General features: G+C 34.6%; 2 protein-coding genes and 1 long non-coding RNA gene across 4 annotated transcripts; 1 reads left to right on the top strand and 2 right to left on the bottom strand.

The window, feature by feature from the left end:
- Window positions 1–1,102: 1,102 nt before the first annotated feature.
- LOC145029312 (uncharacterized) lies at window positions 1,103–2,224 on the bottom strand. The gene is made up of 3 exons (XR_013676464.1): window positions 2,043–2,224; window positions 1,771–1,838; window positions 1,103–1,159 (listed from the first exon to the last, which is right to left on the bottom strand). It is a non-coding gene; the product is annotated as an uncharacterized LOC145029312 (long non-coding RNA).
- Window positions 2,225–7,520: 5,296 nt separating this feature from the next.
- LOC145032642 (uncharacterized) lies at window positions 7,521–11,826 on the bottom strand. Of its 2 annotated transcripts, XM_078981520.1 has the most exons (8): window positions 11,648–11,826; window positions 10,973–11,215; window positions 9,395–9,786; window positions 9,027–9,276; window positions 8,709–8,874; window positions 8,497–8,599; window positions 8,293–8,421; window positions 7,521–8,210 (listed from the first exon to the last, which is right to left on the bottom strand). In XM_078981520.1, the coding sequence occupies exons 2-8, from the start codon at window positions 11,187–11,189 to the stop codon at window positions 7,713–7,715; spliced, it is 1,755 nt and encodes a 584-aa protein (XP_078837646.1). In that variant the 5' UTR covers window positions 11,190–11,215; window positions 11,648–11,826; the 3' UTR covers window positions 7,521–7,712. The 2 variants fall into 2 exon arrangements, with proteins under 2 accessions (XP_078837646.1, XP_078837647.1); XM_078981521.1 differs by lacking the exons at window positions 10,973–11,215; window positions 11,648–11,826 and having other exon boundaries at window positions 9,412–9,601.
- An 11,231-nt stretch (window positions 11,827–23,057) lies between these two features.
- On the top strand, window positions 23,058–25,052 carry LOC145032641 (uncharacterized). The gene is made up of 4 exons (XM_078981518.1): window positions 23,058–23,255; window positions 23,329–23,423; window positions 23,609–24,722; window positions 24,800–25,052. Exons 1-4 carry the CDS (start codon window positions 23,157–23,159, stop codon window positions 24,872–24,874), a joined length of 1,383 nt encoding a protein of 460 aa, XP_078837644.1. The 5' UTR covers window positions 23,058–23,156; the 3' UTR covers window positions 24,875–25,052.
- Window positions 25,053–26,851: the final 1,799 nt, after the last annotated feature.

The following is a 26,851-nucleotide window of genomic DNA, read 5'->3' as shown; positions in this document are numbered from 1 at the left end:
AGCTTCCACCAGCTTAGTACTCCAGATTTCAATAGAGGAACTGCAAGAGCAGTCTTCTGCCTATTGCTACACTCGCAACTCTCAAACATTGTCTCCATCTCAGAGATCCAGTTCATGACTTCCACCGGCGTCGGGCTTCCGGATAGACTCGGTGGTTTGGATGCCATGAAATCCTTGTATTTGCATCCACGTCCATCATTTCCTCCATCCTGGTGGTTTTGCCTAACTATCGGTGGGTTGGCTTGACCAATAGTCCCACTGTAGTTTCCTTCTTCAGTCTGCCCTTCGTTCAACTCGGGCTGTTCGAGCTGAATAGTCGCTTCCTCTCGATTTTGCTGGAGCAAACGCCTGGTTTCCTCCATTTGACGATCCAACATTGCCTGGATCATCGCTTGCACTCCGGCCATCGTTATTGGTCCGACAGCGGCTTCCACAACTGGTATTTGCTCGATCACGGGGGGTTGGTGTCTATTCCCATTTGCGTTTACGTTTCCGCTACGGGTCCTTGCCATCTTGATCTATACACCGAATAAGGTGAATTTAGATCTTTATTTAGGAGAGACGTTTTAAATCGTCCTAATCACTCCGAAACGTTTACATGCTAGTTCTAATATCGTAGTCGTACGTTTAGAATCCTAAACACATAAGGTTTCCAGATCCGGTCGGCAACAGACCATAGATCCGAACAAAATAACAGCATATCATGCATAAAGCATTTAGCACATATAAGCATTTTAGGCACAATTCCTAAAATAAGCTAGTGCTCACACCTCACAATCATCGCTTAGCATTCTAAGTTTAAGTCTAGAAATCCTACAAATTCCTAGTTCGCTTAAACTAATGCTCTGATACCAACTGTGACATCCCCAAAATCACGGCCAGAAAAGACCGGTTTTGTTTATACTTTATTTCAAAATCAGAGTTATTTTTTTTTTAATAAAAAGGGTTGCGGAATTTGTCCCAAAACAATAATATGATAAAGATTTAGCAAAAGCATTTCCATAGAAATGTATTTCATTAAAAGACTCGGGATGTCATGTTCGTACAGATCAAAAGTATAAACAGTACAATATAAGCCTTACTACATTATTTCATATCTACAGGCCTATATCCGTAATCCCTCGTCCAAAACATCACACCTATGCTCATGCGCCACTACCTGTAATGCATAAAACTGAGTGGGTCAGGCTTGGGAGCCTGGTGAGCACATAGGGTTTTCAACCCACAATAAATAAGTTTATTAATTTCATCAATCAACAATAACCCGATTACCCGTTCCCGTTATCCTCACTTTACGTCCCTAAACACCTATCATAAGGGACCTAGCCTAAGGATTATCATCGGGACGGACACTACTGCTAAGGGGATTCCTCAGCAATAAATGTCCTAATAGGCAACCATGTGGGGGATGGAGTACACCGGTGAACACATCGTTCACAACACCTACAGGTTGCGAGCCTGCTAGTGTTCCACTGGACTGTCTAGAAGAGTCCGTGGTCGTCATCTATACTCCGCTAGATGACTAGATCAACAACAACAACATCGAGGCCTCTCATCATTTTATCACACATCACCTATTACATCTACCCATGTTTTACCCCAACATTTTCGTAGATATAAAATACATATACAGTTTAAATCATTAAAAACATGTATAACAACGTTCATCTAACGTAGATAGCAAGTATTCAGATAATATGCACACATAGCATGTAATTTATATAAAATACTTCATATCTATGTGTAAGCTGAAAGTAACTATGCACTCACCTGAAAAGGTGGTGATTCCGAACTCAGACAGCGCTTCGCTTCTTAAAAAGAATTTTCTTCGACGAAACCTAGTATTATTACCACTAGAGTTTAGTTTATTATTCGTCGAGACTAATTAATAGTCTAGCTATTATTATTATTATTATATAAGCGTCAAAAAAATACTTATATAACCCATAATAATAGCCCAAGTATTTATTATAAGTTCCTAATAACGTTACTATAATTAAATAAAAGTTATATTAAAAATAGCGTAGGCGTAGCTCACTTACAGCGGGTTTTATAGAAAACCGGGCTTTGCTTGGAGCAGCGTTCCCGAGCCGAAAAGCTCTTCTTCTCGGAGCCTTCGAGCACTCCGGGGCTTCTGCCTCGTGCTAGGGAGGTTCCCTAGGCTTTTCGGGGGATTTCGGGGCTAGAGAGAGGTTCTAGAGAGAGAGAGAAAGTAAAGAGAAGAAAGAATGGGAAAGGTGTGAAGAAAATGAGGGTGGGAGAGGTGGTATTTATAGGGTGAAATGTGGCTGAACTTGGTGCCACATGTCACCATCTGGTGGCAAGCCTTGGGGAGAAAGCAATGGCCAAGATTGTGCCACATCACCCATTTTCGCACAGCACACTTCCGACTTCTAAAATCCGTAACTTTCACATACGACCTCCGTTTTTGACGTTCTTTATATCCACGCGTAGGTAATAATAAGATCTACAACTTTCATTTTGACACCGTCAGCTAATTCTCGACCGATCTTAAATTTAACAGTACAAGGAGATTATACTGTTAAACGTCTGCGTAAAATTAATAACTTCTACATACGGACTCTGTTTTTGTCTGTCTTTTTACCGTTGATTTCCTATTAATGAGATCTTCAACTCTCATTTACGTTGCGTAAGCCAAAAACCGCTCGAACTAAAATTCGAGTTTCAGGCCGTGCACTGCTAAGCCGAATCTTAGAAAAATCATAACTTCTTCATACGAAGTCAGATTTGGGCGTTCTTTTTATCGATGTTCTTAGTTTAACACATTCTACTACTTTTGTTTAGATTGCTAAGTCTAAAAAGTCTTCTATCGTAAATTCACTATTTACGTCTCCCGGTGTCGTGCCGGTTTAGCCGTAAAACTTCGGCGGGCCATAACTTCTTCGTTATAGCTCGGATTTGGGCATTCTTTATATGTACGGAAACCTTGAGACATATTCTACAACTTTATGTAGAGATATCGGGATTATCTCACACTTTAATTTTGACGCTCATTTTTATTCTTTATTAATTATACATTTATAATTAAATAATAAACACATAAACACACATAATTCACATAATACTCAAATATTTCATATTTATTATTTCAAAAAGAGTTACAATAGTTGACCTAGACTATTACATTGACAAAAATGCTTAGCCCTGAAAACCCGGGCGTTACATATGATTTACTGATTAATACTTTAATATATATATATATATATATATATATATATATATATATATATATATATATATATATATATATATATATATATATATATATATATATATATATAGACACACACACACAATTATTTATTAATTTATTTTTTCAAATAGATTCAAAAAGTTTCACCCAAAAAAAGCTTTAATATGTATTTTCTCTCAAACTTATTTTATTTATAAAATATAAAATAAATAATAAAGTGATGTTCGGTTTTTCTGCAATATTTGTTCTTATTTTATAAACAAAACTAATCCAAAATAATAATTCAATTTTATTGAAAACCAATCCCAATATCCAAATATACAAACTTAATAATCCAATCCAAATTTACCGATTTATAATTTGCTTTTGTTAAAATAAACACATTCTTTCTTAACCCCGGTCCTTCCTTTGCCGACCATTTTTGGGCGGATATCCTTCCCTCCCTAAAAAAACTCAAAAAACACATTTCACTTCTCGTTCTCTCCCCTTCAATTCCATTCCACTCCTCCTCCTTATCCTCCTCGAACATGGTGTTGAGCAAACATTAATATGTATTCTTCTTGGTGCAATTCCAGTTTCAATTTAGGGTAATTGAGAGCATGGCAATTTTATATACATTAAAAAAAGATAAATTATATAGTTATAAAGTTATATCAATTATATCAAGTTTTTAGAAGTGTTATATCATCATTTAGTATAAAAAATTTAATGAAAATTTTATACCACTACCATACCATGATTACTCAATTGGTGTAGTATTACCAATCAAACATGTTGGTTACCAAACATATTGGTTACAAATATTATTGATTCGATTGGTAACATATTGGCTGATATTATGTGATACATTTTTTCCACCCTAGTTTTATCAGCCTCACTCGATTTTCAAATTTTGGGTTTTCAGCCTTCACGCTAAAAGTCATCCCACATCGCTAAGGGGGTGGCGGTGAACATCACGCCTCTTCATGCTTATATAATGATATTTCATGCCTTCACTGTTTTATAGTTTTTGATCAGTATAGTCACTATTAAAATCACAACAAAGCTTCTTAAGGCTCTTAAATCTTGTAAAAACCCTATAGATAGAGTGGAACCAACAAGCCTTACAGGTTCTAGCACTAGGGTTGGTTCATGAATATTTTAGGCCCGGAGAGAGAAGAAAAAAAAGACCTCCGATAGCCACAAATGTAACAAATATTTGGTTGGTCCATGAATATTTTGGGCCCAGGGAGGAGAGAAGAAAAAAAAGGGCCTCCGAAAGCTACAAATGTCACAATATATATATATATATATATATATATATATATATATATATATATATATATATATATATATATATATATATAGCCACAACAATTACAAAAAAACAACTAATTTTAAGAAAATTACTTCTTCTAGTCTTGGTAGATGCAAAATCATCTACAACACTATTAAGATCAATTCAATCTAACATGTATAAATTTTGTGCGTTTGTGGATGCCTGTTATCACAGGAAGCTGTAAAACAAAATCAATAACAAATCATAAATTTGTAAAATAAAATGACTTCAAAATCTGTTAACTAACTTCTAATTAACATAATACATTATCAAGTCTAGAAATCTACTAGTTTGAAGATGAAACTCTGAAAAATTAAGTCAAACACAAACGTACTTTACCTAATTCAGTAAAATATCATAAACTTGGAGATTTGAGTTTCACTGTTTCAGTCTGAAATGGCTTCAAAAATCTGATTCCAAAACAAAATAGAAATTGAGAAATTGAAAGCTTTGTGAAACAAAAATCAGAAAAACAAATAAATACAAACAAACGACGAGAAACAAAAAACAAAAAAACAGAAACTAAAAAAAATAAATAAGAATCAGATATTAAATTCAGAAGCTTTAATACCAAACCTTAATTGGTATCTGCTATTCACTTCAGATTTCAAAGTTAAGTACGAAATGGAAGATAAAACTAGAGAATCAGACTTTAACTCGGTATAAACAATAGAAAATCGATGAATTGATCAAGAGAGAAATCAGAAACTAAAATCCCACGTTGAGGTTGAGTATGTAAAGGGGTGTTTGACTTAGCTTTTCAGGGGGCAAAAATCCTTTTTGGAAAAGTTACAAAAAATCAGGTTTTCCTGACTTTTCCAAAAAGTTCATTTTTACTTGTATCCAAATCCAAAAGTAGTTTTAAAAATGCATTTGCCAAACATCTTTTGTTTTTTATCTTTTCCTAAAAGGACTTTTCGCTTCTAAAAATTCCTAAAAGGACTTTTGGCTTCTAAAAAGCTAAGCCAAACACCCTCTAAAGAGGAGAAGCGATATTAAAGATGTTATGATGTCGAGATTGACGAGGTGTCATTCACGAAGCCTTCCCACCTGATGGCACCCTAATTCTTGTTGTTTTCTTGTTCAAAAATAAATATATGTATCTTTTGGGCTGATTTCAAATTGGGTTAATTTGGGCTTATTAGTAAATTAGACATAAATAAATCTTATATATATACATTGGATAGTCCATAAAATTTGGGCCCTTTAGAGCCACGGGCCTTGTAACGGTCGCCCGGGTCGGGCCACCGTCCGGACCGGGCATTTCTGGCGCAATCTTTCCTCGATACACTCTCCGCTCAACCCGAACCCCGCGTCGTGATGAGAAAAACTTATCCGACGCCGCCGATGCTCCTGGCTACGGCCTTTTGCCGTCCTTCGACTCGTTGCCGAACATTCCGTTGACGGTCAGATCCGCCATTGCGCTGCTATTAACTTTAAGAGCGGATCAAGACTCTTATAGTTCCTCTCATGCTCTCCACCACCCTAAAAATCCAGGCTCAGCTTAGCGAAGCCCTAGCTGTGATTGGCAACCATGATTTCCCTAAATTCCAGTCTTGAAACGGCGATCAAGGTGAACGATTTTGCTTCTGTTAACGTATTCTCGCTACTTTTAATTCTTTGTTTAAGAAATTCCGGTATCAGTTTAAGAGCAATCCCATTCTTCTTGATTTGAAATACTGCGTGGATAACTTTGCTGCACCGTTATTGAGTACTGTGGAGAGTATTTTGATGAAGATAAATGCTGCTTCTGTTGCAACCCTCCAACAGTTGCGTGAACACAAAGGCTCTGTTGTAGGATATTCTATTCCCTTAATTTTTTTGGATGTGCCTGAAAAATTCGCGTTCGAGCTTCTCAAGGGTATTTCCGGAAAATACAAAGACAATCACTCGCATGGTCTCAATACAGATACACAATTGCATCACTGCAGATTTATTGCTTATTTTATATTCACTTTTGGTTGGTTGGTTGATTTTAATAAATTAAAGCAAGCAACTTAGATATTTTGATGTCATTAGTGTTTTATTATAATAATGTGATGAAACTTTTTACCTTTACACTGATATGTATGCATTATTGTTGAAGCAAGCATGTTTTGCTGATTTTGAATTAAAATAAATAAATAAAAAATGAAAATAGGATGCTATAATGAATTAGTAAATACAAGTACGTTTTTACTTGTGTATATAAAGCAAGCAATATACAAGCATGCGATGTAAAGTTGATGATACCTTTGAAAAATCTATCCAACTATATATAATATTTGGGGTCCATCACATGTTACTTTCTATCTATGTTTACTGATCTTATACTGTTATAGCACTGTAGTTTGAGTTATTATCTCATTAGGTAGGAAGGATAGATCCCTATTATTAAAGCTTGACAAACATGTCCAATTATATTTATAGCAGTAAAATAGGTTTCTAGGTGTTTTAATTATTGTGTAGATTTTTAAAGTGAATAGGTTGCAGCAGAAGGCTGATTAATGCTACAAGGACAAATACACATTCAATTATTTTGGGGGATGCTGAAAAGTGTTTTAGGCAATTTGTTTGAAACTGTCTAATTATAATCCAACAGAATTTTGAATTAATTTACAACTGCATTTTGACTCTAAAGTTTGATTTATTTGGTTTGCTTAAATTTGATTTCTGATTGCGTTTTTTGTAGAATTATAAGAATCTAATGCATGAATTAGATTATAATATATAATATACTGTCTATACGGATGAAAATAGTAAAGTGTGTTGCTATTAAGAATAAATAATTGTAATAAAATTGTTATTAGTTGTAAAGAAATATAAGTACATTGCCATTATTAATTTAGTTATTGCTATTATCAGTAAAAACCAAGTATGTTGCGATTATGAGTAAAAACATTTAAATGCATATATTTGCTATGGTTAAAAAATTAAGTACATTGACTATTTTGGTGAAAAAAAAGTACAATATGTTGTTGTTTTCATGCGATTTGCTTTTGTAAACGCTTCTGAAAATGATAATTTATTTTAATATCAACGTAAAAATAACGTTTAATCTTTGAGGGGCATATTAACAGAATGTATGTTAATTCGTGCTCTCTACCCTTTAGACACTATTATTTAATTTATACACATGTCACAAGTGGAGACCAAAAGATACAACAACTTGTACAAATTCTAACCCTAAACTATCGAATATCACCAAAACCGATCCTTGTTAACGCTCAAATACCCAGCCATTACCTTTCCACCGGTGTTTCTCATTCCATCTATGAGAAAACACCATGTGGAACCCAAAGCTCCAATGAAGTAATCAGCTTCAGTAGCCATTAAAAAGTTAACAAGTGGATAATTTGTGCTCGTTTCTCGACCCAGGCTTGCTTCATATACTGCCATTGTCATGTTTCCCACTTGACGTCTCACATTATTCGAGTAGTAAAACTTCCAATTTCCATACATTTTTGTCTTATCAATCACTTCCTTCATCTCACTCGAAAGCCAAATCCTGTTCAAATCAGGGAACCTATGTCTGATCCGGTTAGCAAGACGCATGTATTCTTCAAACTGAACCACCTTCATTTCACACGCTTTGTCCCCCATCCTCACGTGCACACTCAGCAATGGCCTCGGTGTCCATGGCTCGTGGTTTGACCATACGTATTCTTCGATTCCAGATCTAGAACCTTTCATCTCATCCTGCCATCCATCAAGGTACGTAACCTTTTGTTTCCATGATAAAAAGGGTAAAATGGTAATTTCACACACAAGTTAAACCAACCTGGATGGATTCTGAAACGTGTGCTGAATGAACTAACTCCGCAGCTTCCCATCCGAATGCAGAGTGTCGTGCTACGTTAAGTAAACCACATGTGTACTCTGTTTGGAACCTCATAAGGTAACGCAAAGCCTGAATAATCAAGTACAAATATTCTAAGATTATACGAAGACAAAATATTTCATAATTAATTAATTAATTAATTACCTGTGCTCGCCACCATCTCCAGTCCATTTTCCGATGGTAGCCGATTAATTTCCCGTTTATTTCTGTTGTTGGCTGCATGTAACTCCAAGGACTACCCCATACTCTGTAATATATAAGCTTTCACTAATTAATCAATTCAAACTTGTTGTTATCTATGATGGTAATTAATTAATTATTACCTTTTGGAACTAGTGAAAAAAACATAAAATTACCGTGGGATTGGAGTGGTCCATATCTGCTTTGTTGTGTAGTTTTCTTTTACAGTAATAATTCCCTTCTCCCATGCTTCTTTCACGTTCATGAGTTCAAAAGCTCGATCCCTACACTCCTGTGATGTCTCGGGGAAAAAGTAGCATGACCAACTCGACCTTGATGCACCTAATTAACAACATCATACCCAAATGAGAAATTACTACCTCAAGACAATCATAGTACAACATATATTTGTTAAACATGACAAGACATGATGTAGGTTGTACTACATTTGACATGCAATGCAACACAAAAACACGTGTAGTAAGTTTGTCTACCTTTACAACCATCATGATCGGCTCGGTTATAGTAGTTTGTGACAAGGACCCTTTTCTCATTAATGGCGATTGCAAGAAGCCCACACATCCCAGCAAACTGGGCTCCCATACCAAATCCTGGTATTCTCTCCCAATCAGAAACAAGAAACCTCACATTCGGATCGCTACAATTCACTGGATGTTGGTGCACCCATATATCGCGTTGCACTTCCCTTGTTAGTGGATAATTGTCCTCATCTGATCCTTTGATCTGCAATAAACCGTCAATAAACAGTTTATATAAGTAAAACATGCAAGACTGTTAAGTGGGACCCATATTAGGTCCCACCTAACAACCGATATTACAAAATGTTATAACAAACACGTACCCATGGAGGGTAAGCACCTTTGGAGTCAATTTGATGACCATTGTACCCTTGTTGCTCATCTTTTGTTGATAAAGGATAGTTACTCAAGAAACCTTTCCACATTGTCCATGGTGGTAATTCCCCATTTTCGGTATGTTTATCAAGAAGCCGATTCACTTCACTAGTAGACTTACAGTTCTCCAAATGAGGAGGTCTATGCACCTTAGATCCATCGGTTGTTGTATATTGTGAGAAGAGATCTTCACCGGTGTTTGACTTGTTCAATATTGCACTCCAAGCCGAGTAGATTGAGTTGATTGGGTCGTTGACTCGGACCGAAATAATGTTTTGTGATATCAACATTTTTTCTACGGCTTGCGGTTTAGAATCACTTTCTCGACCCGTGAATGCATCTACAAAATAATACAAGTTTATAGACATGTCGACTATAATTTAAAAATCAGAACATATGCCAAAGTTTAGGTCCAACTGTAAACACTTTTAAAAGAGAGGGTTCATTTTGTAAATTATATTTCTTTGGGACGTCAATTGGAGACAATAAATATAAGGTTTGCAACAAAAAATATAATTACGGTCAAATTGCAAGCACCTTATGAATATAAGGGTTCATTTTGTAAAATTTTAAATTTTGCCAATAATGGCTAAACCACAATACGCCATTCTAGTCGCTATCCCTTGTCTCAATGATGGAAAAGGGGCGGTTAATTTTCCAGAGTTGAAATTTAGTATTCCAGAGCACTATTGCTTTAGAGATGTGTACACCGTGTTTTAGAAGTCGTACAATTCACTTGAATTTTGGATTTAAACAAAGAAAAAAGATAGCGACATATTGGTGGGTGTCTTTCTCAAGAAGACATGCTTACACAGAGGAATCACAAAAAGCTTATTAAAGCCAGCCATATAAAAGAGATCACAGGGTTCACGCAAACTCGATTCAATATATCAAGGTTGAAGTATCGTTTTCAATAATTGACGTGTTATATGAAAATGAGTTAAAAAGTTTGAAACTTGAATACCTTTTAAAACTTCTGGAATAAAAAATAATTAATCTTCAAGGTAATACTTACTTTACTTTTGCTTCAATCACACCCTTATGGACTACTCATTTCATTTGTACATTTTTGACTTGTGAAATTTATGCTGATCGTTAAATTATTTATTATAACCCAGAAATGTCATAATTCAATTATCCAAATTCCAACCTAACAAAAACCACCAATTTTCTAACATAAAACTAATACTGGTCATATTTTATGCTATACAAAACACGAGTATTTTATACTAATACTGGTCGTATGTAGAATGAGTTTAAACAAAAAAAAAAAAAAAAGACTAATATGTGATCCAAAAATACCCATATGAGTGTTTACTACTCAAAAAGGGTGACAACACAAACAAAAGATCCAAAAAGAAGGAACGGCTTTTTTTTCTGGTAAGGTCAATTGAGTAGTATCCGAAATGTAGGATTTAAAACTCCTAAAATTAGAATTATTTAAAAAAATATAATTAATTATATTCAAGAATAATGATAATTTGTTAGATGATACAAAACAGAAACAGAAAGAGAAAAAAACTTACTGAGAAAATAGGAGGTGGAAGTGGAATTGGGGGCAGCTGCAAAGTCGAAGGAAGTGAGGGCAGCAAGAAAGAGAGAAGTGAGGCATACTCCACACAGAAATCCAATTACACATATTTGGCATGACAATGAATTCCCCATTTGTAGAGCCTTCAACGACACCATTCTTTCCAAGGATTTCCCATTTCCATTCCCATTCCCAATCCCATTCCCGTCCATTGCTCTATGATTATTTATATTATCCTCTGCAAAATTTAACACCACGTATATATACATTTTATTTGTAGAAATAATAGAGATATTGGGGTTTATGTTTACTGAAAATATATGCAAAAACTGAATTAAATGCTTTCGAATTAAAAGAGTAAACAATTCCAAACACAGTTCAGAAAAGAAAATCAGGAATATTGGAATGAAAAAATAAATATTGAGCTTTAAGAATTTTCAAACATATATCTTCCTCTGAATTCAAGAACTCATGAAAAATTCAATTCATCTTCTAAAATGAACAAAAAGAAAAAAACTATGTTAAAATTACTACAGCAATACAGCATGTAGTGATAATTCAGAAATTACTAAAATTTTGTACAATTCAATAAAAAGATGGAGAAATGTAAGATATATATATAAATACATACGTACATATACAATTGTGTGTGTGTGTGAGTGAAACTTACCACATAGAAACTCAAAACTGATTAAAGAGTGACAATATCTTCCTCAAAATTCAAGGCTTCTGCTTCTCTATCTGTAGATATATGTAAGTATGTTTATGTTTGTGTGTGTTTTTCTGTGAGATAGAACAAGTGAAGAGTCTGGTGTGTGTGGAGGAAGAAAAGATTAGGTGTTGTCATGTGTAGGTAAGGGAATATGTTCTTCAAAATGCAATAATGTGGGACCCTTTTATTTTTTTCCTTTACACTCTAACATCACATTCATAACCCATCTTTACTCTATCTTTACACCCCCAAAGAATCAACTTGGTAATAAACATTTTGTATTTTTTTTAACATAGTTAAATATATCGTTAGGTGTTCTTCACTTCTTGTTATTAGATCTTATATATACGGATCATATTATTACCTGATTTAAGTTTTTATAACCAAAGACTTTTTTGATTAAAAATTATCGACTAAAAAAATAAACACCATGGAATTCTAGGTTTATTAGGACATTTTCAATATGGGTTTGCTAATAATATATATTGGCTTTGAAAGGGTCAGTAGTTAATATCATTTTCTTGTAATTACTTGGTGAGTTGTGCCATAAATTTTGTAGATTTAGTTTGAAGTTACAAAACTTACCGTAATTTCCGCATTAAATAAATAGTATACAGACATGTGTTTTAGATGATGTTATCATGTAATATACATATGTTTTTTTATTTACCAAAATACAACCATTGACTCAATACCAAATTAAAGTTATGGACATCTATTAAGGGACATCATAAAAATGAACATTATGTGGGATGTCTACTTGAAATAACCATTTTTTACACACATCACTAAAATTACTACTTATTTTACAATTAGTCGTTACCAAATAGTACATTTTTATAAAACAGTAGAACTTTTTTTTTTCGTCATAAATCTATTTTACATACGGTCCTGCTAACATCATCGAGTAGGTAATTTCTTTTTTTACTATGGTTACTCTAAATGTTGTGCATCAAACACCATAAAACATATAGGTTGAGTATGTTACTTATGTGGTGACTCTTAATATTATGTATAAACCATATGAAATAGGTGGTTGGGAGTTTTTTTTTTTCTCCATAAAATGAAAAGGTGATAATGAGATTATATGTCAGGTTGATGAATCATGAACTGTTTATTGAGATTTGAGATGTTTTTCCCTTTGTTGATGACACAAATCTATATCCATATAGGGAGTCATTAGACTACCGTATGTCTTTCCCTTTGATGATGAAGAATGTGATGAGCTTAAACTCCTCAATTTTGCATCTATTTCTTTATTAGAGCAGTTTGTTGATATATTTCATTATTTCTGCCGTTCCAAAAAGAAATTATAAAATATTTGTATAGGTAAGTATGTAACTTAAGTAGCATAACCTACATATTTTTTTCAAGTCACTGCGAGTATCTTTCAAATTCCAAATTTAATCCGAAAATACCGAGATTTCCCATTGAGTGGTCTGAGTTTGAAAAAGATTTCGAGATTGAGAATAAAAAAAAATGTTCTAAATTCAGAGAAGCCTAAATAGTTAGGGACTATTTTTGCTATTCCACAATCACAATCCCCTCCATTATGAAATTTTACTCATTTTGTTGTATAAGGGGAAAAAAAATATTAGATGATTTTGGTATTTTTGTGAATTTAGTTTTAATAAATTATCATTTTTAAGTTTAATAAAAGGATATAATGCTATTGTATACATGTTATTTACTTTTTTTTAAAGATTGATCAATTATCACAAATTTCGGCGCAAACAAGTTTCTATTATTATAAGCGTATTTTGTAGGCATTGTCGTAGGTTCATGAAACTTGTGACCAACGCTTTCAATAATAATTAATAACCATTGTTGGTAAAATGGATGGTCCAATATGGGGAGTTGGATGGCTGGTAGGGCAAAATAGTAAATGTATGATTACAAAAACTATTATGATTGGAATATATTGTTTTAATAAAAATAACTTAGAAGGTTATACACACTTGTATGTATTTAGGCAACCACTACACCGTTCGACTTATTTTATTTTTAATTTTATATGTGATGAATATAAATATGACCAAAAGAATAGTTTTCATTTAAATGAATAGTTAATCACGATGTATGGTTTTCTTTTCATTCGTATTGAGTGTCCAAGTTAGGATTATAGAGTAACGAATATGGACAAAAAAAAAATCATGCCGTTTTTGATTTTATAGTTAGTCAGTTTAGTTTCATTTAAATTTTTATTGCATATTTGAGTATTTCTTATTTGTAATTCGGAAACTTCAAATTTTAAAACATGTACCGCTTTACTGTTTGGTGGAGAAATATTTCCAAATATCAATGAGATTTATTGAAAAACTGATAGTTACTTTTATACATAATAAAAAATGATCATTTTGTTAGACACTACCTCTAAAAGTGGTCATTTTTGTGTTTTTCTCTTAAGTTTTCGTCAATTCAATGATTATTTTGTTATTAAACACACAACGTTTGTTAAAATCATAGTATCATGGTCAATGAAGCGTACTATTACAAAATAAAATATCGTAATTAATCTAACATATTACCCACAAACAAATATTGAAACAACCATTATTCGTATAATACACACCTGATTGTTTTGTAGCAACACTGACATGTTATATAGAAAGTCACGAGCCACGTAACACAATAACATAAGGCTAAAATAAGTGAGCAACTTGAATATTAGAAACCTTATTTCCAAATGATTTCATTGAGAAGTTTTAATACGACTTGTTGGTGTGCATGATTGTCTGAATACAGTCACACGAGTAATTGCGGTGTGTTCATTAAAGAATACCTGTTACTTAGAAACTTGTTTACCGGCCATGACAACGGTCATCACCGTACTGTGAACCACATAATTATCATATTACACAAAGAACGGTTATGAGTTTATGACGTATCGTGTCGAAGGTTACATCGGTCGAATTGCACGTCTATCACACCTAACGGTGATAACGTGTTATCGTGGTGGTGCGGTACATACGATACTGTCCAGAACAGAGGTGCAGTAAGGCCACCACACAAGAAACCTATGTCACACATTTTTTTGAATGTTTTTAAGGGGTAATTTTCATTTTCATATATATATATATATATATATATATATATATATATATATATATATATATATATATATATATATATATTTTTTTTTTTTTTTTTCATTTTTATAAATAAACACTTACACTTTACATTTTAAAATACAAAACAAACATCAAACACTTATGTATACTTTTATATTTATTATTCGAAAATGTTTCCATCATCATCTACTTTGCCAAATATGTTAGAAGCGGCTTTTATCGGGGACGTTATGCAAACAACACTCATTTACAAGAAAATAAAGCTGAAAGTTCGCATTTAGAAACTATAAATCCTCATTGACGAAGAAATTGTGAATCCGAACATAACCAATTTGTGAATGACTATTTTAATGATGATACAGCATGCGTTGAAAAATTCAGACGTCAGTTTCGGATGAGAAAAAAACTATTTCTACGCATTGTTGATGATATAAAAAATCGATTTCCATATTTTTCAGCAGATGATTGATGCAAGAGGTCAGAAAAGTTTCTCTATAATTCAAAAATGTAGAACTATAATTCGTCAAATAACATTTGACACATGACTGGTCTAATGAGATGAGTATTTGAGAATATCAGAGAACAACACAAGAATGTTTATACAAGTTTGCTAAAGTTCTAATTATCATTTTCTAATTATCATCTTTCAATGATCGTCATTTATACAAGCCTACAAATAGCGACATCCACCAACTACACATGACACATAAAAACAAGTATGAGTTCCTTGGAATGCTTAGTAGTATTGATTGTATGCATTGGGGTGGTTAATGTGCCCTAATGTGCGTCATGATGAATTTATATGAGGTGATCAAAGGAATTTGACAATAATTTTAGAAGCAATGATGTCCTATGATCTTTAAATATGACATGAATTTTTTTGGTGCATCGAGTTCCAACAACAACTTCAATGTTCTAGACCAATCACCAATATTCAATGATAGGTGTGTCATTTCAAGCATATATGACATCACAGAAGTGTATGTATTACCTTACTGATGAGATATATCATGAGTTAGCTACATTTGTGAAATCATTCTCATGTCCAAACGAAAAAAGCGATTAAGGTTTAATTTAGTCCAAGAATCAGCCACGAAGGATATCGAGTGAATAAGAGATGCATGATCATTTGACAGTTATCTTCGGACCCAAATCTGTATTGCTAATTACATTGTAAGTGGTAATGACAATTCCAGTAACAATTACATTTTTAGTTCCATTTGTAGTAAAAGTGGAAATAATAGTCAAAACGAGGATATTAGAACGAGTGATCAAACTATACCAGAAAGTTCTACTCATATAGGTGTAACTCGACAATACCGACATTTGTGGGTTCAATGTGAAAATTGTTATGTATTAATTTTTTTTAAAATCAAAGATGCATCTTTGTGAACAATGTGGATATCATTTGAAAATGAGTAGTTTAGATAGAATCAAACTTTGATCGATCCGGGCACTTGGGAGCCTATGGATTAAACCATGGTCTCTCTAGATCCCATTGAATTTCATTTGGAGGAGGAGCCTTATAAAAATCCTATCGATTCTTATCGAAGAAAGACATGATTGATTGAGGTTGTTCAAATAGGCAGAGGGCAACTAAACGATATTACCGTAGCAATTAGAGTTATGGTTTTTTCAGTTTATGGGAGGTAGTATGGGATCCATAGTCAGGGAGAAAATTACCCGTTTGATTGATTACGATAGTAAAGAATTTCTACCTCTTATTATAGTGTGTGCTTCCGGAGGGGCATGCATGCATTAAGGAAGCTTGAGCTTGATGCAAATGGCTAAAATATCTTTTGCTTTATATGATTATCAATCAAATAAAAAGTTGTTCTATGTACCAATTCTTACATCTCTTACTACCGGTGGGCTGACAGCTAGTTTTCGTATGTTGGGGGATATCATTATTGCCGAACCCAATGCCTACATAGCCTTTGTGGGTAAAAGAGTAATTGGACAAACATTGAATAAAACAGTACCCGAGGGTTCATAAGCGGCCAAATATTTATTCCAGAAAGGCTTATTCGCTCTAATCGTACCACGTAATCCTTTAAAAAACGTTTTCAGTGAGTTATTTCAACTACACACTTTCTTTCCTTTGAATCAAAATTAGAACATTAAGTTCAATTATTTTGAGCAAACAAGTAATTAATTTATCGGAATCCAAGTTAAAATTAGACGAAAGAGGTTTTCTTTGTTGGCATAAGATCTAATTATATAAAGAATAAAAAGTCACAGAAATTCCGCCCCGTTTTCTATATTCTTGATTATTGATCAAGAAGCCTCTATTAAAAAAGATAAAAGATAAAATACTTATTTCGTGAAATTAGGTAATTTAAAAAAAAATATACACTTCTTTAGTGTTCAGTAGTGGGTTAGGTTTAGATTTGAATAATTGTTGTTACTCGTTAGAAATGACACGAAACATTATTTTTTTCATGGTTTGTATAAACAAGGTTTTAGATTTTCGTTTGATAATGATAAAGGTTCTATTAATGATTTCTTTAATGGTACATTCTATTTTGAAGCATTATCTTGTAATGGAATGTATAAAACTGTGATGGTTGTAGACAACTTAGGAAATGATGTGTTGTATATCGATTCTTCCAATAGTTTGGACAAAGCATGCTTGTGGTATTGTCATCTTGGACATGTCAACAAGAAACACATAGTCCAACTCCAAAAGGATGGAGTGTTGGAGTCATTCGACCTTAGGGACAATGACATATGCGAATCTTGTTTGCTTGGAAAGATGACCAAGTTACCCTTCACTGGTACTTGTGAAAGGGGTGAGGGTTTATTGGATCTCATACACCAATGTGTATGGGACCTTTAGATCCACCACAAGGGATGTGAACCGCTTCTATGTGACTTTCACCGACGATTATAGCAGATATGAGTATATCTACTTAATCAAGCACAAGTCAGAAACCTTTGAAAAGTTCAAAGAGTTTAAGCAAGAAGTGGAGAATCAGCTGGGTAGGGAAATTAAGATGCTCCGATCCGATCGAGGTGGTGAGTAACTTAGTCTTGAATTCCACGACTACCTCAAGGAATGCGAAATTGTTTCGCAATTGACGCCACCTAGGACACCATAGTTGAATGGTGTGGCTAAGAGTCATAAAAATAGAACCTTGGTGGTTAAGCCACAACCATGTGAGTGTTTGTGGGTCTTAAAGTCTGTTAAAAGGACTAAAATCATGTTTTTAACCCTAACCTTGCATGCAAGCACATAAAGTTCATGACTTTACGGTTTAGGAGGTCTAAAAGGAGCTGGATCTGCATTTTGGACGTAAAGACTTAACAGATTAAGTCATGAATGAAGTCCCAAAGAAGCTGGCCAGTATACTAGGCGAACTCCCTGGTATGTCGCGCGTACTGGGTCAAACTCCCCGTCTTGGTCAAGGCCAACGTACGTGCCAGGTACGCTGTATGTACACATGCAGATTGGGAAAATTGGGCTTTTAGGCCCTAAGAGGATGGGCCTAGACTTTTGGGCCCCATGGCTCACTGTGAAGTATCATTTTAGACTTAGGAATATAGAACATTAGTATTGGGCCTTTTTGGGCCAAGATTGGGCCGTTAAGAATTATTATATTGGACTTGGGAATTTTTGGGCATGTTTGGGAAAATAAGGTCTAATTCAGAAATTGGACAATGAGTGGGCCCTTAGGGAATCTTTAATGGGCCGTAAGAGAGCTGAGTGTAATAAGCTAGAATTGGGACTTAAGTATGTCCCAATTGGACCGAAGGGTAAAACGGTCATTTTACCCTGAGTAGTGTTATAGACTCTGATTAAGTGTTATGTGTCTCTGATAGTCGGGAGTCATCAGAGCAGCTATTAGAGATTTCCTCCGCAAGGTTCGACACACAGTTTACGAGGTGAGTTACCTTCCAGTAGAAATGGGTCTAAGGCACCAAGGCGGACTCATTAGTAGGAGAATGTAGTAAAGATGATTGTCTTTGTGATAACTGTTTGGAATGTTGAATTTATTATATTTATATGCTAGGATGCTATGATATATGTGTAGTAGTGGTAGGGGTGAAATAGTTCCCGATTACGGGTTGAAAGATACAGAAGGGGTGGATTGTACCCATACATGCCTAGCAGTATTATTGTGACACATTATTATGTGATAGTGGTAGGGGTGAAATAGTCCCCGATTACCGGTTGAAAGATACCGATGGGAGGTTAACTCCCAGTTACCGGTTAAAAGATACCGAGGGGGAGGTTAGCTCCTGGTTACTGGTTGAAAGATACCGAAGGAGATGTTAGCTCTCAGTTATCGGTCGAAAGATACCGAAGGGGAGGTTAGCTCTCGGTTACCATTTGAAAGATACCGAAGGGGGGGGGGGGGTAGTTCCCGGCTACCGGTTGGAAGATACCGATGAATAGGCATTATTATGTGGTATGTGGTATGATGGGGGAACTCACTAAGCTTCGTGCTTACAATTTTCAGTTTTGTTTCATGTACCTCTTCAACGAAGGGGAAAGAGTCAGCGCAATAGCTGCACATCACACGCACATCGGATTTCCGCACTATGTGATTCATGGAATTGTACTCTGATTTGATTATTGTTTGATGTTTTGATTTAGAGACATGTTCACGATGATTTATGGATTGATATGATGTCGACAATGTTTTTAGTAAATGATTTTATAAAATATTTAATCAAAAACGAAATTTTTAGACTCGATTTTTGGGATGTTACACCGACCGAGACAACTTTCGATCTCGGTCGGGTTGGGTCTTCACCCTTAATGGAGGAGTAGTGACTTGAAAAAGTTCCAAGCAGGAGACCATAGCTGATTCAACGTGCGAATCAGAGTACATAGCGGCGAGTGAAGCGTCGAAGGAGGCAATATGGTTGAAGAACTTCATCGGAGACCTTAGAGTTGTGCCAGCCATAAAGGAGCCTATAGAGATTTTCTGCGATAAGGAAGGTGCGGTTGCCTTAACCAAGGAACCAATGGATCATGACAAATCCAGACATATCGACAGGAAATATCATTTTATTAGACATCGGCTAGAAGAGGGACTCCTCGTAGTAAAGAGGGTATCGTCAGAGGATAACTCAACATATCCCCTTACGAAGGGACTGAGTAGGGTTAAGCACTTGCAGCACGCTAGGAGCATTGAGCTGAAGGACGATATTAGTTTTAGTGATTAGATAGCTTTTAGAAACTTGTAATAGATAAATTGTAATTAACATTTGATGATTAAATAAAGGAGTATTATTTATAAGTAAAGTTACTGTCTTGTGTTAATTATTTACTATTGTTTCACTTTGCATGTTTTGACTTCATAAATAATAAGATTATTTAAACTATCCACAGTCGATCATAGGTTAGAAGTAGGTATGAATGAAGACTGTCATGAATTGGTTTGTAGATTATCTAAGCGTTCAGGTATAGCAAAAGTTTGCTGCAACGTTCAATAGTGCTCTTGAAATAAGATTTGAGTATTGTATTAGACCAGCACTCACTTGAATTCCTTCATGGAATTTAATCACGAGTGATTGTGAGATAATAATATCATATAGTCTTTAAACCTAGATATATGGTTTATTGTTTGCAAATCGATTGTGCATTGATAATGCGTAAACGCATCAGTAACTTGATGTTATAAAATGCATTGTTGTGTATGATTTGATCAGTGAATAGTAAAATCATATAAGTCAAAGTTTATATGTTCCTTTTATCCTATGAGGGTAAAAGCGATATCTTGGGCCCCTTGATGATTTGGTTTTACTTATGTGTTGGGCGCGGTCAGGACTAAGTTGATGTGTTCAATTAAGTTCTATGTCAAACACATCAAAGATTGAGAAACAAACTACTGGACAATGAGTATGACTATGTTCCATGTAATTGTCCACACGATATCTTGAGAACAAAGGATTGTACGATCATTTATCTAAAGGACGTGTCAGAGTTCGATGGTAGCTTTTGAGAGCTACGATTGCTAATCGGATCTTGAAGTCGTACTTGCAATTATAGTTATTAGACTTATCCAAGTGGGAGACTGTTGGATTACGGTCTAAGTCCATAACTATATTTGGTATGTACTTGACCCGGTTGTAGCATGGTCCTTTGGGGTTGCCTTCACCAGAGCAACTTGATTGGATGAATAATGGAGAAAGAGTTATTATGGTTTATTAATATATTATATGAATAATATATTAAAAGAGAAATCATATTTGTTTAATTAATATTGGTCAAGAATTAATTTTTTTTTTGTGATCAAAAGAGATCAATTAAACTACGGGACTGAAATTGTAATTATAAGATAATTGGAATTTGGGCTGTGGATCCTTTGAGAAAGGGATGGACGAAATCTTATGGGAGCCCATAAGGAGTTCGTCCAAGGGGATTGATTCTGGAAGATTCTTATGGGCTGCTTAGGACTTAAGCAAACCAGGTTAGGCATTTGACTGAAACCCTAATTTTACAGTTATATAAAGACCACTTTGGCATCCAAAAATCAGCCACTCGAACCCCAAAGATCATAGAGCCCATTTTGAGACTCCATTCCTTTCTCCCCATCATTCTACAATTGCTTTGGTGTTTGTGATCTATTAGAGGCACAACATTTGAGGTGCTATGGTTCTAAAAAACTCAAGATCTTCAAGCAACAATCAAGGTAACATTCTTACTAGTTTTTTATGTTGATTTTAAGTTTTTTTGTATGTTAGATTAGGGTTTGCAAGTCTTTGACAAAATTTTGCATGTACAAGTAGAAAAACTAGATTCAAGCATTAGGGTTTGCATGAATACCATAGGAATGTTGTTTTGCTCATAACCCAAAAAAACAAGGGTTGTCTGGAATTTGGAAAACCATTCCCAACACATGGTCCGACATTGTTACTTTAAATATCCAAATTGTTGTCTCATTCCATAAAAAAGTGGGTAATGGAGGTGATACATTTTTTGGCATGATAAGGGGTTGGACCATTATCTTTCAGTTTATGCTTTCCTAACTTATATGCGCTTTGATAGGGACCAAAAAAATACATCATTAACCAATGAATGTTTGGTGGTAAGTACGAGCTCGGATTGGTGATGGAGTTGGCCAATTCACATAGGGAGGGAGCCCCAAACGCATAAAATTGCATAAACATCATGACTAACTTCCAATTTCTCAATAGTCATTTTTGTGGTATTGGGATGCAAATATATCTTCTAACCTTTTGGTTTGTATAATGAGGTGATTAATATAGGACAATAGTTGTGCTTTAGTTGAGTATCAGTTTATATGGAATAACTGGATCCCACTCAAAGTGAATTGCTTCGCATGGAGGGATAACTTGAATAGACCTCCTACATTGTAGTGTCTTTTATTAGAGGGATTGGAATGAATTCAACTTTGTACATCTTATGTTAATCGGGATCTAAGATGCTGACCATTTCTTTGTTTCTCACTCCCCCATTTCAATAATGTAAGACGGTATCCTCAATGGTGCGATTTGGATGGCCTAAAAGGTGGTCTATTCAAGTCGACTTCTCACATCTTTTATTCCTATGTGGCTACCACGAATCCCCAAGGTTTATCAGTAACTATCAAATGCCATTTTTTTTTTAATGTTTAGCTAATTTGGAATATGAAAAGTGCTTTGGTGTTCAATAATCACCATACTTCCCGGTAGTGATAGTCATTGATACTTGAGCAAATAAAGATGTTTAGTTTTGTTTGAATTAAAGATACGGTGGAAAGATACAATTTTGACTTTAATTGGCCCTCTAGGTGCTCTTCTCCTTATGTAATTCTGTAACTTATAACTCGTATAATTATTTACTAGTTTCTTGCGAGTTTTTTAACACAATAGTTGCTAAAAAAAGTTATTACTCTTCGATCTTTCATTGCCAAATATATAATATATATATAGTTGCATGGTTAACTTTATCATTAACCCTTTTTTTTCTTATAATATCATCATGTTGTGTCATGTCAATTTTAGTAGAAACTAAAGCTCTACCATTCCGAAATAAGAAGACTTATCAAATTTTTATACAAGACAATATTTTTTTTCAGTTGTAAGTAATAATAAACTCTAATAATATGCGTTTATATGGCGAAAAATAACAAAAAATGATGTATATGGTTTCTTAATACACATTTGGCATAACTTAAGTAAAATGAAAACAAATGTCGAATTAAAAGGATGTGCGAACATTACAATAGAATAATCGTTATGTAAAGGCAAAAGGCCCCATTAGAGCCTAAATCTATTTGAGCAACGGTCACTTTTTTCAAACGCGCTCCAAACTCTTTCCTTCTTTTAAGCCCCCGCATCCCCTCCCTCCCCCCTTCACATCTCTCTCTCCTCTCTCTCCCTGGGTGTGTGTGTTACATCAAAACCAGCTTCATTGAATTTAACATAAGCATCTGAAACTAATGGGTTGGTTTTCTGTCTTTCCTTGTTTCAATAATTCCAAGCATCGGAAACTCAAGAAATCTGCCAACCCAACGACTTCATCTTCTTCTATAGATCAGGTACATATTCCGCTTTCAGTTCTTTGTATCTTCTTCGTAATTCTAAGTATTATGGTTGAATAATCCGTTCCAGGGAAATGAGAAAACTTGCAAGTCTCTTCTGATCAAAGTACCCACAGAAGAATCAACAAATCTTGGTTCACTCCAAAACCCCGTTTCAGAATCCAGGTAATTTCATGAGTTTCGTTGATATACCCAATAGTCATCAATATATGGTACTCGTCTCTTGCATTTACAGGCATCGGGTTTCACTGTGATAAGCTTTTTTGCGTCGTTTGTGTGATTCTCTCTTTGAAGCATTTTATCGAACAGTTTGCCTGCTTGTTTTATTTTTCTTGTTATGGCTCTTCTAGGGATAGCAGCGAAGATCAACTGATCAATGACAGTGACGATAAGTCAGTCACTATAGATTTAGACGTTGAGGCCAATGCAGATATCCCCATTGAAAAGGTTGAGTTTCTTTCGGTAGAAAGTAAAGAGGATACGGAGAAAAATACAGCGGAGATTGGAAAATTAGGAGTTCTTGTGGAACTTGAGAGTGAGAAAAAAGAAAATGAAGAATTGGGAAATCTTGTGGAGATTGAGAAAAAGAAAGAAGAATGTAAGAGTTCAGGAATTCATGTGAAACTTGAGAATGAAAGAGATAATAAAATTCGAGCCTGCTCTGATTCTAGTGTTTCAAGCTATATATCTTATCCACCGATGCACAGATACCATAACTGTGTAATCAACGAAGATGAAGATCATGTATTGATTCAAGAGGATTCATCTGAATCCTTATTTTCTTTATCAATCAATCCGAGAAGACTATCAAAGTCTTGCCCAGTTGACTTGGATGATAAAGAGGTCAACAGTCCACTGAAAACCAGTCGTTCACCGGAGCTGAATGCAAAATCAATCAGGGATGATCAGAACCAAAGCATTGATAATTCGTTGTTGAATCCAATTGAGAATCTTACTCAATGGAAAACATTGATTCCCAAACCAATACCTCCTTTCAATCAAAATCACAACCAAGAAAAAGAAAATCTCTATTTACAACCACAACAACAAGAAACCCAGATCCCACATAAAGCTTCAGTTTCAGATCGAAATGGGAAAGTTAAAAAAGATAGTGAAGAAGTGACTACAAGCCTTTCAAGCTGGTTGATTGAAAATGAAAATGAAGCAGATAATAATAAGACAGTTGAAGTAAGCATGGGAGATAGTCAATTTTCTGTAGGGAATTCGTGTTCATATTCTGATGGGGCAACTTCTTGGAAGAGCTTTGAAGATCGACCCATTTTAGGAGCTTGGACCATTGATGAAGTCAAACAGGTGTCTGCAAGATCATCTCCAAGAAAGTCACCATGTCGGGACCTTGATGACACTCCAATCATAGGAAGTGTTGGGAGTTACTGGAATCATACAGATTCTCCAAACTCTTTCTCTTCATCTCCCTTGGGAGGAAAGCCCAGAAGAAATCAAGTAAGTTTTAACTAATTTGGATTTTAATATTTTATTCAGTTATTTGGTTTTTAAATCGATTGTATTATCTTTTGTAGAAGAAAGCCTTGAGCTGTCACTCTACACCTGTTAAGGCAAGATTGGAGAGAGCATTGGACAAGAATGCTGTTTAAGTTAAGTTTAAAAAGTACGTTCTCTTATTTTTGTGTTAGATTTTGATTGATGATACTGATTGAAGAATAAATGGGATGATGGTGTTTTCATCTCTAGTCTATTGTATATGCCATTTTGTTAGTGCTTGTGAATACTAAACTCTGGTTTTATATATACATACTATGATTTTGAATTCAATTTTGCTTCTTGGAGATTATAGACTTGTGAGATTTGAAGTTGTTAAAATATGAGTTCTTCTTTCATTTAATACTGCTTGGAGGCTAAATGCATCTAGTTTGCATGGTTCATATTAGGTTGGTTTGTTGTTGATTATCTTCTTGTTGTTGATTAGGTTGGTTTGTTATTGATTATCTTCTTGTGTTGAGTGTTATAATAATGGCGAAATAGGGCATTTCAAACAGGTTTGTTTGCTACTATTAAATGTTATCATTAAAAACAATAAGGGCACATCAAGAAGTATTGCAGGAACTAATAAGGCATTCAACATCTCCCAAGATTCCTTGGTTGAATGGTTTAATTGTGAAAATGAATAATAGGACTCTGGTTGAAAGAGTAAGATGTCTTCCTTGTTTAGATCATTCAAGGGTTTCTGGTTGCAACTTGCAAGGCTTTTGTGCCCATTATGAAAGATGATAGATCTAATATTGATGTGAAAATAAGTTTATAATAATACAAAGACAAGATGTTTTGTGGAAGATAGGACTTTAAAAGATATAATGATATGATATTATGATATAAAAAATATGGGTTGAGCCATGTAAGATGAGATGAATTCCTTTCATGAGCAAAATACTTATGATTTGGCAAAGTTTCCCAAAAGAAAGGAGATATTTATAGAGCAAATGTTCCACAAATCTAAGTGAGACAGAAGAGCATACTTCACAACCATAAACACAGTATAGTAATGAGAAAACATCATCAACATAAACATCTCCTAAGGGGTTAATGGAAGGAAATAACAACATACTTTATCAATATATCATCCTTGTTTTATTTCTTTTTATTTATTACAGCATTGTACTTCAAAAAAATTATTCAATGGTAGATTTTTCAAACTGTCCTTATAATAGATTTGTCAGAAATCTCAACCATCAAGTTTCTACCTTTGACTTGATAAGTACCTGTTGGATCAAATACTACGCATGAAGTGCATGAACTGAATAACTGAAATGCAATGCACATCTGACTGATTAAGCATCTGAATTATGAACACACTAAACTTGATTGATTAAACATCTTACAGAGCAAAAAATCAAACTTTACGCTACTCAAATTGCCAACAAAACAAAAAAAAAAAAAATACAAAATTTATCATATAATATGTTTTCCAAGCTAATTGGGGAGGAAGCAAAGCAATTACAGATGAAAAGAAAAGATTCAAGCATGAATCATGACTGATGTTACTACAATTTGATCGTAGATGTCGAAAGAAATTGCACAGAATATCATGGAACTGATGAAGGGGCCAAATTCTCTGTTGGCCGAAAAAAATTCAACTAATAATGATTGTAAAACCCACCAACTCCCCAAAACCCCTAAGTTTAATCATCGATCGTAGTCTAAACTAACCAGATCAGGTACAGATATCACAAAAAATCTAGTAAAAAATACTCACCCCAAAAGAATAATATATGATTCATCACTGTAGCAGAACAGATCTGCGATGGCAAAGCAAACAAAAACTAATGAAACTGTTCACCGATGATCTTAACTGCGGATGATCTCTCTGAGCGTCGTTTGGGAGTCAATGGCTGAAGAACAGAGTCTCTGTACTTAGAGGGCATTGTCATATTAACTCTCCTCTGTCTTTTCGCTTTTGGCTTTGATTTGGATCTCGATTTGGATAGTAAATCGGTAGTAGTGAGAATAAGGTTGTTGAATTGGATGGGTCTCCTTCTTCTGGTTAGGATTCTTCTTTGTATGTAGGGGACACCAACTACCGATCCTGCTGTAACTTGATGGATTGCCTTAACGAG

The sequence above is a fragment of the Lactuca saligna genome, chromosome 2, assembly GCF_052625555.1.
Source record: "Lactuca saligna cultivar CGN05327 chromosome 2, ASM5262555v1, whole genome shotgun sequence".
In the NCBI taxonomy this organism is placed as follows: domain Eukaryota; kingdom Viridiplantae; phylum Streptophyta; class Magnoliopsida; order Asterales; family Asteraceae; genus Lactuca; species Lactuca saligna.
Note: the sequence above shows the minus strand (reverse complement) of the source record. Positions and strands in the feature narration are given on the sequence as shown.

What these genes read in the sequence shown, in the direction of transcription:
- LOC145032641 (XM_078981518.1), top strand. Translation starts at nt 23,157, where the DNA reads ATGGGTTGGTTTTCTGTCTTTCCTTGTTTCAATAATTCCAAGCATCGG. An exon ending in CATCTTCTTCTATAGATCAG is followed by an intron (nt 23,256 to 23,328) that starts GTACATATTCCG and finishes AATCCGTTCCAG; the next exon opens with GGAAATGAGAAAACTTGCAA. An exon ending in GAAAGCCCAGAAGAAATCAA is followed by an intron (nt 24,723 to 24,799) that starts GTAAGTTTTAAC and finishes TATCTTTTGTAG; the next exon opens with AAGAAAGCCTTGAGCTGTCA.
- LOC145032642 (XM_078981520.1), bottom strand. Translation starts at nt 11,189, where the DNA reads ATGGACGGGAATGGGATTGGGAATGGGAATGGAAATGGGAAATCCTTG. An exon ending in CGATCATGATGGTTGTAAAG is followed by an intron (nt 8,875 to 9,026) that starts GTAGACAAACTT and finishes GTTGTTAATTAG; the next exon opens with GTGCATCAAGGTCGAGTTGG. An exon ending in ACGTTTCAGAATCCATCCAG is followed by an intron (nt 8,211 to 8,292) that starts GTTGGTTTAACT and finishes GATGGATGGCAG; the next exon opens with GATGAGATGAAAGGTTCTAG.